Source organism: Phyllopteryx taeniolatus, chromosome 15, assembly GCF_024500385.1.
Source record: "Phyllopteryx taeniolatus isolate TA_2022b chromosome 15, UOR_Ptae_1.2, whole genome shotgun sequence".
Taxonomy (NCBI): domain Eukaryota; kingdom Metazoa; phylum Chordata; class Actinopteri; order Syngnathiformes; family Syngnathidae; genus Phyllopteryx; species Phyllopteryx taeniolatus.
Window position 1 is genome coordinate 17591251 of NC_084516.1, and position 18260 is coordinate 17609510.

Sequence of the window (18260 nt, forward strand, 5' to 3'; positions counted from 1 at the left end):
CAGACATGCAGTACAATGTTTCAAGGTTACGAACAGTACGCAATGAAGTACTTTGGGCAACAGCTCCAAAAATGCGTTGTCACTTGTCACCAACCTACCTACTGTTTTTTATTGGATTGCATATATATATATATAGCCTTACAGTGTTTTTCATACAAATATTTACTGTAATTATGACTTATCTAATACTTTAGCATAGGTTAGTGATGAGTATGGCGCGTTCCGACTTTTGTACAAAATCCGGTTACTTTCCTGCTGCCATAACATACAGTAGGATCAGAAGGAGACGGATCGTAAACCGAGGACCTCACGTATACGCCAATGAAGGTTATTCAAAAGACAATTTAGGGTAAGATCCAAGGGGACAAGCAGCTCGTACACATGCGCATTGTGTTCACCACATAATCATGCCATGTGCCAAGTCAGGTCATTTTGGAGAACGCCTCGCCTTCGGCATTTAATGATCAATCATTTCTCGTCATTGTCTGCTGGACCCAGCACAAGCAACTGTTGTCTGCAGTGGTGTGCAACTGCACTGCATCATACAGAGAACTCTTTTTAGTTTCGTTTCGCTCTTTGAGTTACATAGCTACGGCGGCGATGTAACCCAAATTTGGACATAAATCCGAAAGTAATATATCACTAACCTATGCTAACAAAGTAGTAGAGTCCTAATTACATTACATATTTACATGACAAATACTTATATGCCATAAATATTAAACAATCAAGTGGAAAAAAAAGTAACTATGGCAGTAACTTATTCTTACGCCGCTGCATAAACTAGTCAGTTGTCGTAACAATTAGCGTAAGAGAGGACCCTCTTTACTGGCCTGGCATCCACATTACAGCGTTTACAGCGAGAACTGTTGTCTGTACAGGAACCTTTTGAAACATCCAAAGGAAAAGTGCTCGCTTTTTACTACAGCGTCATGTAAACAACTTCGCGTCTCTCATAACAAGCCGTCATTCCGCTTCGCGTATGAGTCAGATGCAAACAGGCGTCTTGACATGCATCTTCAGCGAAGTATGGGGGCTTTTTTTTTCCGTTTTCTTCTTTTTTTTCCATGTTCTTTTTGCCGCTCATTTCTCCAAGACCAAATTCGATTAGTTGCCATGGTGGCTGGGAATGTATGGCACGGAACTCACACGGCAGATAACGTAACGTAGTGAGGGTGTGTTTATGTATGATGAGTTTGTTGAACACCGAGCCGTGTCAGGGGTTATCGGTCTCAGCATCCGTGACTATGCACACATGCGAAAACCAGGGAAAACAACCAAAAAAAAAAAAAACATAAAAAGGAAAACGAGATGAATGAAGCTTTTACATAAATTAAGAAAAGTAATGAAAGGTGCCCTACTCACCGTTAAACATTGCATATTCTCAGGTCGGTGTGTCTCAGGGGCAGCACCATGGTTCGACAGCACGGCCTCTGAAATGTAGACAAAGGAATCACGGGCTGACACTGTGCCTTTGGAGCACATTTCTGCTGCCACAAATTCACCTTCTGGATGCAAAAGACCCCAAAATAGTTCTGAGAGTCCATAAAAAAAGTGTCTCAGATAAGGCGAGGGTAATTAAGGCGAGCGCTGCCCAGCCAGACTGGGATTTAAACTTTTCAGCGCAAACTTTGAAAAAAAAAAAAAGACAACGCAGAGTTTGGTAAAATCCCACAAGATGCGAGGATCTCACAAAAGTGCCCAAGAGAGGAGGAGTGCGAGGGAGAACAAGTGAGAGGGAGGGAAGAGGAGGGAGGGGTAAAGAAGAGAAAAGGAACTCCTCTCTCACTCTATTATCCGTCCGTCAGAGGGCTCCTGGGAGGGTTGCCATGGCTACAGGAGACTCCCGCCTCATGTGTCTCTTTTAACTAATGCTCATAAAGGCTGCATTCAGCACACGGGTCACAATGTGGATTTTCGCCTCGCTGCCTATCCGCCTTTCTGTGTTTACAGCCCGTTCATCACTTTGTCCGCCTCTTCTCGCAAAGTTCCGAGTTGACTTCCTAAAAGAAAAGGCAAATCCCCTCAAACCATCTTCCCGAGAATGCCACGCCCTTTTTCTGTCACATCTCCATCAACTGACTATGAGATGGGATTACGCCTCCTAACCGGGCACTTCGTGAGGTACACATGGATTGATTTTTCATATAAACAAAATGTATTTCCTCTGGTCTATAATATCCAGTAAATATAGAATTATAGAATAACTAGGCGGCACGGTTAGCACATCTGCGGTCGTGAGTTCAAATCCGGAATCCAGCCTTCCTGTATGGAGTTAGCATCTTTTCCCCATGCCAGTGTGGGTTTTCTACGGGTGCACCGTTTTCCTACCACATTCCAAAAGCATGCATGCTAGGTTAACCGAAGACGCTAAATCACAGGTGTCAAACTCAAGGCCCGGGGGCCAGATCCGGCCTGCGAAGCAAATCATGTGCATCAACTCCTGTGACTCTTGCTAAAATCTGTACCAAAATTTTAAATTGTCATGTGTAATCAATTTTTGTGTAAGCATTTTTTGTTACCAATCCCCCTTTTTTTGGTTTTTACAATAACTGAACAACCCAGTATGCTTGACTTCTGATTTCAGAATTGGTTATTCATCTATTTCTTGTGTATATGCAATAATATGAGGCGAGTAACCATTTATATGGTTTCACAGTCGTAGCGGTCCTCTGAGGGAAATCGTAACTACAACGTGGCCCGTGACAAAAATGAGTTTGATACCCCTGCTCTAAATTGTCCGTAGGTGTGAATGGTAGTGTGAATGGTTATTTGTTTATATGTGCCCTGCGACTGGCTGGCGACCAGTTCAGGGTGTACCCTCTCACCCCAAATTAGCTGGGATAAGGCTCCAGCACACCAGAGACCCTAGTGATGCTAAGCGGTTAAGAGGATAGATGGATAATAATAATATTAACAAATACCACGCTATTATAAATAGACTTTCAGTATGTTAATAAAGAAGCTTTAGTCGAATGTTTGACTAATTGTTATTATTGATTTAATTTATCTTTACTATTTATTATTTCATATTCTTTTTTTATATTTTGTATATTTTACTTATTAGTATTTGTCTATGAACTGCAGTACAGTAAATTATTTTATTGTGATAAAATAATTGTATTGTTATATTTTGTCATATTTTATATACCTGTATACTGTATATAATTAGAGTAAACCTTAGTCAGTGACTACATGACTATAATGATGTAAAACGTTAGTGATGAAAATGCTGAATATTTAATTCATGAAATAACCCATTCACTGGCAAATCAAGTCCCTGACTCGTCAAAGGACCACGCCTAAGGTGCTTCACTCTGCTTTGACAACTTCTAAAAGCTTGCTGATGGGCAACACAATATAGCCAGCCCAATGTAATGAGGTTCAAAACGAGCTGTAGCAAAAGCTCTGCCTTATTAACCATATGCCACAGAACATGGGAAATGTTAATACAACATATTCTCAGCATAATTGCCTGAGTATTTTCTTAACTTTTACAATCTCAATAAAAACAATACAAATGCGCTTGCTAAAATAATTATTTTTTCTTTATGTCTATTCGCAGTTGTCATGGTAATCTGCAAAAAAAATGAATGTTTATTGAATTTGATGTGTATTTTCATGTTTTCTGAAACATTGGGTGATTTTCAGCCCCTCCCAGTATGAGTAAACAATAGTCACTTACGACTACCACATGTCATTTTGCAAACATTTTATGATCAGTCATTTACAGTGCTAGTCTGAGGCACCCAGCACAGAGGACTGTAGTCTGCAGAGCTGTGTAACTGCACTGCATTATACAAAGAGGTCTTTTTAATACTGTAATGTTTATCAATTTTAGGGTTAAGGAAAATAATACAAACAAAAGTGGGGTGCAAAAATGTATAGTTATAAATACTAAGTAATATAGTATTTGGTAAAGTTCAAATGCAGGCAAAACACCGTGTACACTGACAAAAGAAAATTACACACATTACTTTTGGACAAGTTTTGGGCTAACCCACAGTACATGGTCCAGTCTCCAGGCTGCGGTCACCATGGAAATGCAGAAGATTAAACAGCAACAACAACAAAAAAGAAGATTCCGTCTGAATTGGAAAACGTCAGGGGTCCGGCAAGGAACGAGAGTGGGGGCAACCTGGCTGGCGTCAGGCCCAGGAGTGAAGCCTTTTGTCTGATTAGGACATCGGGCACGATGGCGTGGAAGCAGCTGGAAGCATGAATGACATCAAAACAGAGGGAGAGTCGGAGCGACAATAAACGGTGGAGGCAGTGGCCAGTGGGAAAAGTATACACGCGAGGCAATAAAGGGGGGGGAAAGGGAAGATTAGAGAAGGAAAAACAAAGAAAAGAAATAAAGATGTTGGCAGTCTTCCAGCGTGAACAAGTCGACTCGACTCTTGTCAAGATCACTCATCCACTTGACACTCGCTCCCGCTTTTCACCTTCCAACAACTACAAACAAAACAAACTCTTGATGGCAAAAGCGGAGACTTGTAGCACTACACCGTTTCTACATCAATTCAAAGATTATTGCAAATGCGTCAATTGAACTGTTGACTTAAAAACAATGGACGATGGCCACACTGCTGTTTTGTCAACCAACTAATTTGATTTGATTTGAAGAGTGTGAACAGCAGCTGTACAGCAACTCTGTGTAGCAATATTTGATGTAGTCCTTTTGACGGTACAGTAGTGTACACTGGACATTGCCATAGCGAACAAAAATTACCTACTTTCTATAACAGGGGTGGACACCTCCCATGCTGTGCCAGTCCAAAACAGTTGATTGATCCTTTGTAAAGATTTGGAGACCTTTGAATTTTGTCAATGAAGCATTCGTATAAACGAGGCTGCATTGTGTACTCGGTAAAGATGGAAATCTTGATTGCCAATGGGCAAATGACTGGATTGCAATTGTATGAAATCACAGTGGACCCCCGCTAATGGCGCAGGATTGGGGTCTCAGAGCCTGACCGCAAATAGCAAAATTCCCCGAATAATGCACGCGTCCTAAAAGTAATTAGAATTGCCTATATAAATAGTTTAAACCATGAATATACAATAAAAACTATAATTCCAAAACAATTTAATAACATTTCCAATGCTTAAAAATATATCTGAACATTACTATAGGCCTACCCTAAAAGATACAGTACAGAAAACAGCTTGCAACTAAGCACAAAAGAGACACAATGTACACTGCCTGTAAGTACACGTAAAAAATTCTGATGATGATGATGATAGTGTTTAGTCCTAATTTGGCAAAACTATCGTGAACCAAAGCAGCAAACATGGGTGATGCCATCTTATCTATCCACTCCCGCTGAATACAATAAGTATGGAGTTTTTCTGCGAATAACAGAGGCTCGGTTCCCCCAAAAATCTGTGAGTAGGTGAATTTGCGAATTAACCACAACTAATATTTCTGAATGAGCCATTTTATGCACGCTTTCCTGTACTACTACTTAAGCTCTAAGCAGCAAGAGCTTGCTAGTTGGATTTTTTCAGGTAAATTTAAACTTTTTTTAAAAACAATGTTGTTCTGTTCTAAAACCTGAAGGCTTGACCTGAGAGGAACACATCACGAAACATAGACAGTTTCGGTTTCTATCAGTTTGAAAAGACTGATACATTATCTGAGCATTGAAATTCCCTCCAAAATACAATAAAACAACTCACTTGTATTATTTAATAAATCCACATGGCCAAATATGTTGCACAAGGGACAGCACAAAAATAGAGCACATACATATTCTAATACAAAAGTCTAGAATGCTTAAGTTCTCTCCACACGACTGGCTAAACCACCAATAACATATAAAAAATGACAAGAGATCTGACCTAACAGTACATATTAAATTCTTCCGGCTGTTTTGTGGCTTTGGCTTGTGAATAACTAAAGCGCCCACTAAGCAACTGATTCATTTATCACATGACCGTGCTACATTAAAAGACTGCCATGACTCTTGGGCATGCCGCATGCAGCCGGCCCACGCCTGACACATTTCGTTTCCAGTGCCCATGTCACGATGGGTTTCGGTAAAGAAATGTGGGGGGAACGATGCTAACGCTCAGGCTGAAAGAACCTGAGGGTAGTCAATGGCACAAGACTAGAGACATGTCGAAGTAGAAATCAAAATAGCACTCAATGGAGCCCAGACCTCTGCCATGCTGCAAAAAATAAAAAAAAATACATATATACATACATACATACATACATGTTTGTCCACTCCAAAGAAGCCTATTAAAAATAAGTTTTAACTATATTTTAACTGGACTACTTGGCAAAAACCAGCAAATGGTGCCGTGGTGATTCAATGAGTTTGGTGGCTAAAAACAGGATATTGCAGCAATATTGTATTGGAGGATATTAATTGATTGTTGGTGCGTATGGAATACAATTGCTCTTGATTCACTCTCAAAGGACAACATGACAGCAGCAGTGGAAGCTAAGCTACATCAATGCCGGAAAAAGGGCAAAATTACTTTGCTTACTACAATATTGCCATGGAAATAAGAGTTCGCAACATTCATAGTGATTCTCCCAAAATAATGTAATCGATTAATTGATCATTAACTCTCTCCATAGTCAATTAACGAAATGTATTTTATTGGGCTCCAGGAGGAGGGTGATTGACAAAACATGGCCACTCACACGTTTGCGCATGGCGAGGTAACTGTTCCCGGAGACGACCATTATCTATGCCATGTATTGTGTATTTTCTCATGTTTCATTGCAGAAAAGAACAACAGCGCAATTACATTGTGGTTGCTTTAACAAGTGGTGCCGTTGCTAAATTACAGATTGCATCAACCCATCCATCCACTTGGTGTAAAAGGTTTGACAACTCTTCTATAGCTCTTGTTGACATCAGGATCGTGCAGGAGTATGAAGCCTCTCCCAGCTCACTTTGGCCAAAAAGAGGTGTACACCCTGGACTGGTCACCAGCCAATTGAAGGGGACTTATAGACAAACAACCATTCACATTCCCGCCTATGGACAATTTAGAGTCTTTAATGTTTTTGGAATGCGGGAGGGTAGCTGGAGTACTCTTGAGAAAACCCAAGCAAGCACAGGGAGAAAAATCGAAACAAGATTTGAACACTGAACCACAACTGTGATGTAGACGCGCTAACTACTGGGCCGCTGTGCTGCTGGTTTCAGCCTCATTCCTCATTCATCATTATCATTCATTGAGAAAAAAAATGTCCTACATTTGTCAAAAATGAAGAGGAATGTATTGGTTTTTTTTTGGTCCAATTTGAGATCTCAAGCACTGTTGTAAAAACACAAAATATGAATATTTGTCGCTGTCCAACGAACTAACCAACTACTAACTAAATAAATAAATAAATGGTATGATTGAAGAAATAATTGTGGCTTTTTGTTGGCTAGAGACGATATGTTCCAAATAAAGTGAAAAATAAAAAAGATGAGCAACTTTGGATCGGATGTATGCTTGTGGGCTACAATAAACAGGAAAGACAAGCAATGGTAATAAAAACATGGAATAAACTAATGAATGCCAGGTGGGCACACAAATATGCGGGAAAAAAACCACAAGGACATAAAGTCCAAATACCAAACAAAGCCAAAATTGTAACACGAAACAGAAAGACCACCACTAACAGTACTCGACTAAAACAAATAATCAGGCTGTTTTCCCAGGCCCAGCATTCCATTTGTCCATGTGTATAAATGCATCCAGTTGTCCATTTTAAAAAGTGAAACAGACATTTTTTAATATATGCATCGACAGGGGGTAAAAATCCGCTCACACAGCAGCAAGCACTGATGAGTACTCTTAAGTAGTCCACATGCTAAACCGGCAAGGAAAGTGTTCGAAGGGAGCACCTCGTCCATTCATTATTTACAATACAAGGAGCACTCCACTGATACGTGTGTCACTGCAGTGAAGTACAAGCACTTCATTACTTATATGCATCCGTACAAAACTTAAGCTTGATTTTAATATGTTAACTTCACCAATAAGCTGGATAGCATCTATAGGGTTAGTATTTGCATGTCCCATCATTCTTCTTCTGCAACAAATAAAATAAAAATAAACAATTGCCGTGTCATTTTTCTGCATTTGAGGAATGTTTGGCTGCCACTCACTCACACGCAAATTTGAGGGTTCCGCCTCTTGGCACACACTCAATAGGAGTTAAGGAGGCAGGGCTTTTTTTGCAGACCAACAGTGTAATTAACTGTCATCGTCTGGGAGATAAGGAACCACGCGGACAGACTGACAGTTTGACTGGGACAAAGAACCCCCCAAAATACTTATTATTTATTTGTAGTGAAAATGTGATAATTATTGTTAAAATTGTGAAGAAGGGAGAGCGAACTCGTTACATTTTGTGCAAAAATGGTATGAAAAAGTATTTTCTGAGGAATCGCCAATTAAAACACCACTGAACCACGCCTGCCACTTTTAAACAGTTGTACAGTGCTGTCCATCTCTTCCCAGCCTTCTTCTGCTCTACTCATTTTTGTTCAAGGAATGAATGCTGTTGTTTTGAGTCACGATAACCCCCCCCCCCCCCCGCCCCACAAAAAAAATACAATTATACGATGCTCATCATCATCAATCATTTTGAGTCGCGTTGGAATTTCAAAATATGTTTTCAATCTTTTTTTATTATTGCTGTACATTATTATGTATTTTAATATTGCTATATAACATTGATTCTATCCATTCATCCATTTTCTGTACCGCTTATCCTCAATAGGGTTGCGGGTGCGCTGGAGCCTATGCTAGCTTTCTTTAGGCGAGAGGGGGGGTGGGGGGGAGGGGGTACACCCTGAACTGGTTGCCAGCCAATTGCAGGACACAAACAAACAACCATTCGCACTCACATTCACACCTATGGGCAATTTAGAATCTTCAATTAACCTACCATGCATGTTTTTGGGATGTGGGAGGAAACCGGAGTACCTGGAGAAAACCCACGCAGGCACGGGGAGAACGTCAAAACTCCACACGGGCGAGGCCGGATTTGAACCCGGGTCCTCAGAACTGTGAGGCAGATGTGCTAACCAGTCGGCCTGCATAGTTTTTATTTCTTTCAATGTTGATATGTTATTATATTTAGACCAAACTAAAACCACAGCATTATCTTTGTCCATGCAGATTTTATGATAGAGCTCTTATTTCGTGGCCCAGTGAGTGCACACACTCTAGGAACTGCACCGGCCCGGCACACTCTGGAATTCCCCGCTGCTGATAAACTGTTTAGACTGTCATCATTGTAATAAACATGGAGGTGGATAGCTAGCTTTTCTCTAAACATTGTCACAATAACGCAACAGACTGAAGACTAACTGGAAACATGATCCCAAAGATGGACCAGGAGGGAAGGCACACGCACGCACATACAGTTGTATAGTACTAAATGTGAATTTGAACATTTCCGTGTTTGTGCATTGTGCTGCAGTTCCATGGCCTACATTCTGCCAGCTGGCCTGGTAACATTCAAATGCATGAGTATGCACCGATCGTTCGATTTATTTATCGATCGATCAATACATCAATAGATAAATAGATAGCTAGATAGCTTGATAGCGAGATAGCTAGAGAGCGACAGAGAGAGTGAGAGAGCGAGAGAGAGGGAGAGAGAACACACTCGCACATGAATCGGATGAGACAGTAGTGGGGCAAGTATTACCACTGCATGAGATGATCACAATCTGAAGCCAGATGTGTTTGTTTTCCACTGAAATTAACTTTTTCTAGTGCTCTACTCCTACCTACATTATTGAATAAGTGTTACCACATGCTGCCTCACAGTTCTGGGTACCGAGGTTCAAATCCCGGCCCCGCCTGTGTGGCGTTTGCATGTTCTCCCCCTGTGTGGGTTTTCTCCGGGCACTCCGGTTTCCTCCCACATCCCAAAAACATGCGTGGTAGGTTGATTGAAGACTCTAAATTGCCCGTAGGTGTGAATGTGAGTGCGAATGGTTGTTTGTGTCCATGTACCCTGCGATTGGCTGGCGACCGGTTCAGGGTGTACCCCGCCTCCCGGCCGAAGATAACTTGGATAGGCTCCAGCAGTCCGTGACCCTAGTGAGGACAAGCGGTAAAGAAAATGGATGGATGGATGGATGGCGACAACGTAATCTTATCCCATGTTTGCCTTTGTAAACCAAGGACCTCCCATATAAACAAACAGGGGATACCTGGGTAGGTTAAGTGACATGAGTCAAAATATTAGATACATTCACAATAATAAACTAATTATATTGTACTGTTGTTTGAAACAGCTCTTGTATTGGATAGCATTATATTGTGCAAGCAGTTGTTTGAGGTACTGTAGGTAAACTAAGCTCCTTATAAAGGGACAGAGAGTGGTGGTGATCTGGGGCGGGGTTCTAAAAGGGGGAAAACAATTGGGAGCTAAATAAAAGGAGAGGGGAGTAAGCTAGGGATGATTAAAAGGAATCAAAGATGCACAATGGTGGATGATGGGGGGAGTGATGAAGAGGATGCAACTTTACTTCTGTTGTGTAAAGAAGGTAACACAAACATAGTACTCACCTAGAGTAGGCTGCCGTCACTGGGGACCTTACAGACACACACACACACACACATGCACGCACATGAAAGTGAAGGGGAGATCCACAGCAGCAGCAGGAGACGAGCAGCACGGGAGTAAGCTCCGTGTCGCTCTATGGCGAGTGTGACGCGGTGGCGGGCTTCGGTCCAGAAAGACCTCCCTCCCCACCCCACCCGCTCTCTCTCTCTCGTCACTCCCCCAAAGCCTCGCTTTCTTCCCCGTTTAATCCCTCGCCAAAACACCTTTCGCCCAAAGAAGCCGCAAGCCCGTCACACGTACAAGCACAGATGGATTTGTACAGTATGACGTGTTTGGTAAATATTTATCCCTAGAATGTGGCCTAGATAAAAGAGGATTTCAAAACAATAACTCAGCAAAACAAGTAATTCTTTTATCTTTTATCGTAATTCAAAACAGTTCCCATGGGACGGTCCTCATGTGTCATGCAACTGCTCCCCTCGCCCCCCGCCCACACCCCTCCACCCGCTACGAAGCTGACTTTTGAAACACCTCACCGCCATTCTCTCAGCATCACAATTGCTTCTTTCTCACTGATGGACAGCTCTCTGGTTTTCATGTTGGTTACACCTATAACTAGTACAAATGGACTGCATATTTTTTCAATGTAACTAAAGATTTGTTTTGGTTTTTTTTAAATGCCTTGTTATAATACCTTCTGGGATTTAAAAGTTTACATTGAATTTTTTAAATTAAATGATTGAAATCAAAAATGATTGCACAGTATTTTGCCTGTGAAGGGCTAATGGGGGTAGAAGGCTTTTGTGCACTGCTCTATATAGTTCAGTATATGAACAATTCTTACCGGCGTCATGTGAGCTGTGTTGCGCAGGCACTCTAAGATGCTTCCTCACGCCAACTTCCTCCCCGAGCAGGTAGTACCATCCTCGGACCTCCTAGAGCACCGAGTGTTGACAATGCACGTGTCAGTGTCAAGCGCTAATATTTAAAGCATTAAACATGCACAGAAACACACACACACAGAAATAGAATTTAACCCACTGTATTCCTCCAGGGCCTACACAGTCACTAGTCACTATCCTTTAGCTTATTCCAGGAGATGATGACCCCTCTACAACCCCCCCCACCCGCCTTCTGCACTTCTGCCTTGTGAGCCAGATGGTGTATGCATGTGTGTGTTACATAAAGCTATGACAGGCCATGGCAGCAGGCGTCTGATTTGTAATGTGAATGATGTGAACACACTCATGCAAAAACAAGGACATTGCTGTCACAAGAGCATACTTCTCTTGACACACACACACACACACACACACAGACAAATATACACACATCCAAAGAAGCACGAGGCCCGTCTTATTGTACTAAATAATGCCATGCCATGGACGGTAACAATAATCTCCGCTTTAAAAGCATCTTAACCGAGTGGACAGATCTCTGCAGGCAGTGGGACATAGCAAAGGGGGGGAGGGGAGGATGGTACAGTATGCAGAGATTCAGGGAGGGATTTATACTATTCTACGATATTATTTCTTGTATGGTTCGGAAACAAAAGTGGATAAAAGGCTTAGAAATGTAAAAAAAAAAAAAATAAAATAAAGTCCAAACATCAGTGAGAGAATATATGAGAGTTTAGAGTTACTTAGTCCATTAAAAAGCTGTTATTACCATAACCTCCCTGACTAAAAGATTTTCTAATAGCATTCAACAGAAGAGTTTAACTGAGCACAAATCCACATTTTTCTCTGTGAAGCTGCTAGCTTCTGCTAAAGGTACAGTTTGGTTAACTAGCTCTGACCAGTCACTTTTTCAGACCAACTTTAATTCTGATTGGTTAAAAAAAAAAAACGTTTTAAAAACAAAACAGTCAGTCAGTATAGTTTCAACTCCATTCACTGTAAACTGCAAATCTACCAGGCAACGTGGGTCTTAAATCTGATTGCCATTTCTAGTACAAACTAGCTATACAGCTAGCAGCTTGACCAATGGGAATGTTTTGAAAATAAATAGCACATGCTCACAGAAAAATTTTTGAAAATGTCAATTATATCATGTTAATTGTATTTTTTAATGAAACAAAAATCACTATTAAAAAATCGAATCATGTTTAATGAATCAGAGAAGGCCACCTAAGTACTAAGAGAAAGTTCTCAAAGGCATAAATAAGGGACAAGGTCACTCAAGACCTTGTAAGTCAATGTTAATGCTCCCTCATTAGCATATGAGAGCAGTTAAATATTAATGAGGGCAAATATTGAAGAACTCCTGCTGCTTAAGACAAGAACTCTTTTTTTTATTGACAGTGGTGCCTTGAGATATGAGTTTAATTCCTTCTGTGACCACGCTCGTACCTGAAAACATATTCCAAATCATATTTCCCCATTGAAATGAATGAGAATGTTATTAATCTGTTCCAGCCTCCCATAAAGACCCAACAATACTTTGGTAATGTGTTTTTAATCAGAAAAAAAGCACTCTATAATGTTGCACTTTATACAACCATACAGTAATGACATAATTAAATAAAATGTAAAGAATTAAACAGTTTGTGTCAACTGTGTTACTTCAACTTGATGGCTATTGTGCTGGTCCTTCTGGTGTGGGGACTGTCACAACTTCTCAGTAAGCTGCAGTAATATTCGTCATTCTTCGCAGAGGATAAAGAATATATGGGAGTATTGTTATATTATCTGTCTACATGTGTTGGTCCACCGATTTCTGTATGTCGAAAAACTCAAATGTCAGGTCACTCGTATCTCAAGGCACAACTGTATACATTTGAAAATCATACCAAAATATAATATATATTTCAAATGCAACTTTAGTATATTTATGATCACGTACACTTGCAAATATTTACTGTATACATCTTCGCCACTGATCCTGGATTTTCTTGCGATGTGTTGTTGTAATGTGTTGTTTTGTCTTGTGTTTTTATGTCACTTATGTTCATTTCTGATGTCCAATACAACTGTTTGTTTATAAAGAAAATATTTCTATCCATCATATATACGTTCATGTCATTTCCTAACAATCATACTACGATGGAAAATGTAGCATTTTGTGCAAAATAAAAGCATATTACACGTTTAAAAGTCGATCCATCCATCCATTCTGAATACCGCTCATCCTGTTCAGGGTCATGGGGTGCTGGAGCCTATCCCAGCTGACTTCGGGCGAAAGGTGGAATACACCCTAAACTGGTCTCCAGTCATTTGCAGGGAACAGATCGAGACCGATAACCATTTGCAGAATAACTCATTTTCTATTGTGTTTGCATTTTCCTCCTCTCTTCCCATCATTGATGTGAGAATTTTGGTCATTTATTGCAAGAATTTAGTAACATTTTAACAAACAACAACAATCTATGTGAGATTGAAATACATGTACAGGTGTTTGTGTGTGTGTGTGTGTGTGTGTGTGTGCGCTCTCCATGCTATCTCAGCTGGCTTTGACACGGGGAACCCCAGTGTTTGCGCTTTACTATTAAGGCCACTGCCATTCATTCACACTGCAATAAAATGTTAGATTCACGCTCTAGTGGAGGCACGCACTCTCTTTCTCTCCCTTTCTCTCTCTCTCTCTCTCTCACAGACACACAATGACAAACACACATTCACAGTGTAAATTGAATCGGTCTAGTGTACCTGTACCAGGTGAACTCACCTTGTGCGGTTGTACAAGGGAGCGCACACCAAAGCTCATGCAGCCAAGCAGCACACTCATCCTGCTCGAACAAAAAACACATAAACAGCATTTAAAAAAAACATCAATGAGGTCAGTATGCTTTAAAGCCTTTTATATTACATGCAGATCATTATGATTATATAAAAAAAGAATCTTGTCCTTTTCCTTGGAATACTTCATCATGCTATTGTATTAAATCAAAAGAGGGGCTGACCATGCAATTGGCAGCCAAATACCAGACAACAACAAAGATTAATATTTTTGTGTGTAGCTTTTCAATACGTGTAGTCCTTGGATAATGAAAATGCACTTATTCAACCTTCTTTTCTCTCTCTCTAATAGTCAAGTGAGACAAAACCTATTAAACAATTTTTTTATTTTTTTTTATTTAATTTTTATAAAACGAAATTCAGTAGACCAGTGTTGGGAAAGTTCCTTTTTTATGCGAACTAGTTCAAAGTTCAGTTCATAGTTCATAATTTAAAATTTTGAATTACATCCACTGTTCAAAAATTTACTAGTTCATAATTCTTTTTTTTCTTTCCCGCAATATGTTGCTGACAGGCTATTAACCTCAAAATACTGGCGTTTCATTTCGTCATGGTTTCCACCCATTCAGTCCACACTAGTAGCCAGCAGCAGCTTTTACCCTACAATTTCAAAAGCATGAGAAAAAAACTTGTTGCTTGAATGGTGTTTTATAAAATGAGGACTTAAAAGCAAAAACAGGACTTTTGTCAATGTGCAAACAAAAACCTGCAGCACAGTATGACAGGAACGATGGCGAAAGGACATGGATAACTTGGCATTCCTTGCAGCGCTGGCTGACTATACTGACAAAATATTATATCTCATCTATTGTTATATTACAAAACAAAACAAATTCCCTCTTATGACAGGTGATGCACGTTTTAATTAAAGCATTCTGATACAAATAATTTTCCTGGTTATCCGTTGTGACCATTTTGTGCAAAATTCTACTAAATTCTCCTCATGAGAACACACTTCTGCTTTTAATGAATCCTCTTCCTTGGAATGCAGTCACTGTGACAGGCCTTAGAAGGAATCGTACTCGTGTCTTTTCCTAATAAATAGCAGCAGACATTTCGTGTGAATAAGGCTTAATTGCTTCCCAAAGACGAGTAAATCGCTCTTAATCTGCGTCCCAGAAACGCTCCAAAACAGGTCTTTATCTTTATGGCAGCCTGTCACTCTATAAAGTAAATCTCTATAGTGTACATTCTGTCTCATACATGCACTTTTGCTAAAAAGTTTAAAAAAATTTTTTTTTTAAAAGTATTCATTTTGCCATCATACAGTATATGTCCTCTATCCCCAGCGTTGACCCTGTTCCATTCTGTTGCGGCAGAGAGGCGAGAGTAACACACAAAGCAACACACGTGGTCACAGGCACAGAGGAAAATGGCAACATTAATTATAAAAAAAGGACATTTTGCTGCTCCGGTGAGCAAAGAAATGCATTTATAGATTTTTTTTTTTTTTTTTTTTAGTTTACCGTAACCTGAGCAGTTATGTCAGATACCTGGAGGCGCAGTCAGAGTTCCACACTGTGAAGAGCATTCGCTTGTCAAGGTCCTTGTCACATATCACACTGTAATAACAAATAAACAGCATGTCAGCATAGTCAAAAGTTCTATAAGAGTAGATTGTGTGAGGGCTTACAAATAAAAGGTGTGAAGAAAGACAGGATTTTTACACTGATGGACCGTTGCCGTCTTCTGTCGATCTCTGGGGTCGCTGTCTGGAAACATGCCCACCTGACAAAACAAACAAAATAGGTTGCTTTACAAAATTTGGCGAAATAATGTAAATTAGAAATAAAAATCTCATGTCTAATGCCCTAAAATTCATACATGAAATACAATTAATCCATCAGTTTTCTATAGCGCTTGTGGTTCCTATCCCAGTTGACTTTGTGCAAGAGTCTGGGACTAGGCCTTGAACTGGTCGCCAGCCTTTCCAGATCACATCAAGACAATTAATGATTCACACTCACATTCATACTTACGGACAATTTAGTCTCCAATTCACCTAACATACGTGTTTTGGGAATGTCGGGAGAAGCTGGAATAGCCAGAGATTTGTTTTAAAAAAAATTAAATTAAAGGTGACAGTGCTATCAAATCAAAACTCACATTGTAATTTTTTTCATAGTTTTATTAAAGTTCTTATAATATATCAATTGGATTAAATAAGGGGTGGGGAACCAATGACTTGTGGATCATGAAGTTCCCTCAAGAGCATTTGATCTGACCCACCATTAAATTCTAAAAAAACAAATACAATCCTCAAGTGGAATTGTCATGAAAGCAAGTAAATTACAGTATAGGCCCTTAAATCTAATTCTGACGCCAATGTGGTGTTGGTAATGAGCCGGGATTCTAAAACGTGTTCCCCACATGTGATGACACATCATTCTGCAGTGTTCCAGAACTGTAAAGGACCAGCTGTTGTACCGTTAAAGTACAATTAGTAATGACTTGCATGCAGAAATGTTTTGAAATAGCAGCTACAAAAACAAAAACAGAGATGCATATCATACCTTGACATAGGAGTTACATGAACCCTGGTGTTTGTGCAAAATACCCCGTGCCTCCAAAACTGCCAACAGAAATTATTTAAAATCATTTTTGGAAAATTACATCTTTATATATTGAGAAAAAAAATGGAATTGAAAAAAAGCTTCCAAAAAGCAATGAAAACTAAATATTGGTAATCTCTAAAGACTTGCAATATGTGCTAAAGCGACATCTGCATTAAAAAACAACAACAAAAACAGATACATGCATCGGATATAGATATTTTATGATAAGAGTGGAAAGTGACGCCTTCAGTAAAGGAAATATGCATCGGCCACATTATTAGCGACACATGCACAATCCAAAGATATACAGTAATTATTTTCTGCTGAGAGCATTTTTTTTTAAACAATATGGTTACTGTCGTGTCTTCTGGGGTAGAGAAAAACAGCGACATGCAGAGTACAGTATCTCTGAAGTCGACTCTATAAATTTGATGAAATATACTGCAGGTAATGTCATGTATGGAGTACATGTCATTTGATGCACAACTAGCATCAGTAGAGAGACACTAGGTGGCTATTAAAGGCATTTGAAAAGGGGAAGTCACTAACGAGAACGTGCATGGCTTTGGCAGGAGACCAATATTAATATATTCTTTCTGTAGTCTAAATGGTTTCTAATAGAGTGGAAACTAGACTTTACACCGATTTTATCGGGCTGATCGGTATCGGCCGATATTTAGCATTTTATCCTGATCGGTTTTAATGTCATAATGCGCCGATCCGATCAATGTCCGCAAAAGACATTTACTCCGCGTCGCCGCGTGCACAGTATATTTGAATACAAAAGCTAGTTTATTTTTAGCCTTGGCGTGTGTCTTTTGACGTAGTATTGGAAATATCTGACGGCCAATAAAGAAAAAAACATGTGGGCGGTGTGGAACAGACAACACGTAATGCCTGGCTCAAACTGCAAGACAAATTTGCTCTTTCACAATTGAACTGTCAGACTACTGAAATAAAATCTTGTATTCCGATACCACCGCATCCCGTTTTTTACGATCATTGGGCTTTATCTTGGCAACTGCGACCGGATACACTCGTTACCGAGGCGACGACAACAAGAGTGGATTGCGCCGACTGTATTATAAGGACAAAATGGGGGAAAACGTGTGTTGGTGGTCACTGGTGCTCAGGACAGGAGAGGATGTTCGTTTAAGGCTCGCTTGAGGTATGTTCACGTACTTTTAATACGATACGGCTCGCAAGCAGGCAATAAAATGTTATGTAGCCTAGCAAGCTAGTGGTAGCACGAACGGTTGGACGTAAACATGCCGCCGTTCTGTCGAATCATGCCCTAAAGTTTCGGTGTGGGTGAAGTAATTTAATTAAAAATTAAGTAATTTAATTACAGTAAGTTAGCACCCATTATTTCTGTAATGTTGGTTTGACCTGAGTGATTAGAATACACGATCTGACTCGGGCAGT

General features: G+C 40.0%; 1 protein-coding gene across 7 annotated transcripts in view; it reads right to left on the reverse strand.

Annotated features, from left to right (window-relative positions):
* rgs3a (regulator of G protein signaling 3a) overlaps nt 1-18260 on the reverse strand; it is a 158601-nt gene that overhangs the window by 129632 nt on the left and 10709 nt on the right. For 4 of the 7 annotated variants that reach the window (XM_061799894.1, XM_061799892.1, XM_061799893.1 and 1 more), the window contains exons 4-9: nt 16794-16852; nt 15914-16008; nt 15774-15842; nt 14210-14270; nt 11388-11478; nt 1366-1433 (exon numbers count right to left, since the gene is read on the reverse strand). In XM_061799894.1, the coding sequence (XP_061655878.1) occupies nt 1366-1433; nt 11388-11478; nt 14210-14270; nt 15774-15842; nt 15914-16008; nt 16794-16852 (443 nt within the window). Of the gene's footprint in view, nt 1-1365; nt 1434-1505; nt 1718-9987; nt 10053-10545; nt 10695-11387; nt 11479-14209; nt 14271-15773; nt 15843-15913; nt 16009-16793; nt 16853-18260 lie in introns of those variants that run through there. The other 3 variants (XM_061799897.1, XM_061799899.1, XM_061799898.1) reach the window with 3 other exon arrangements.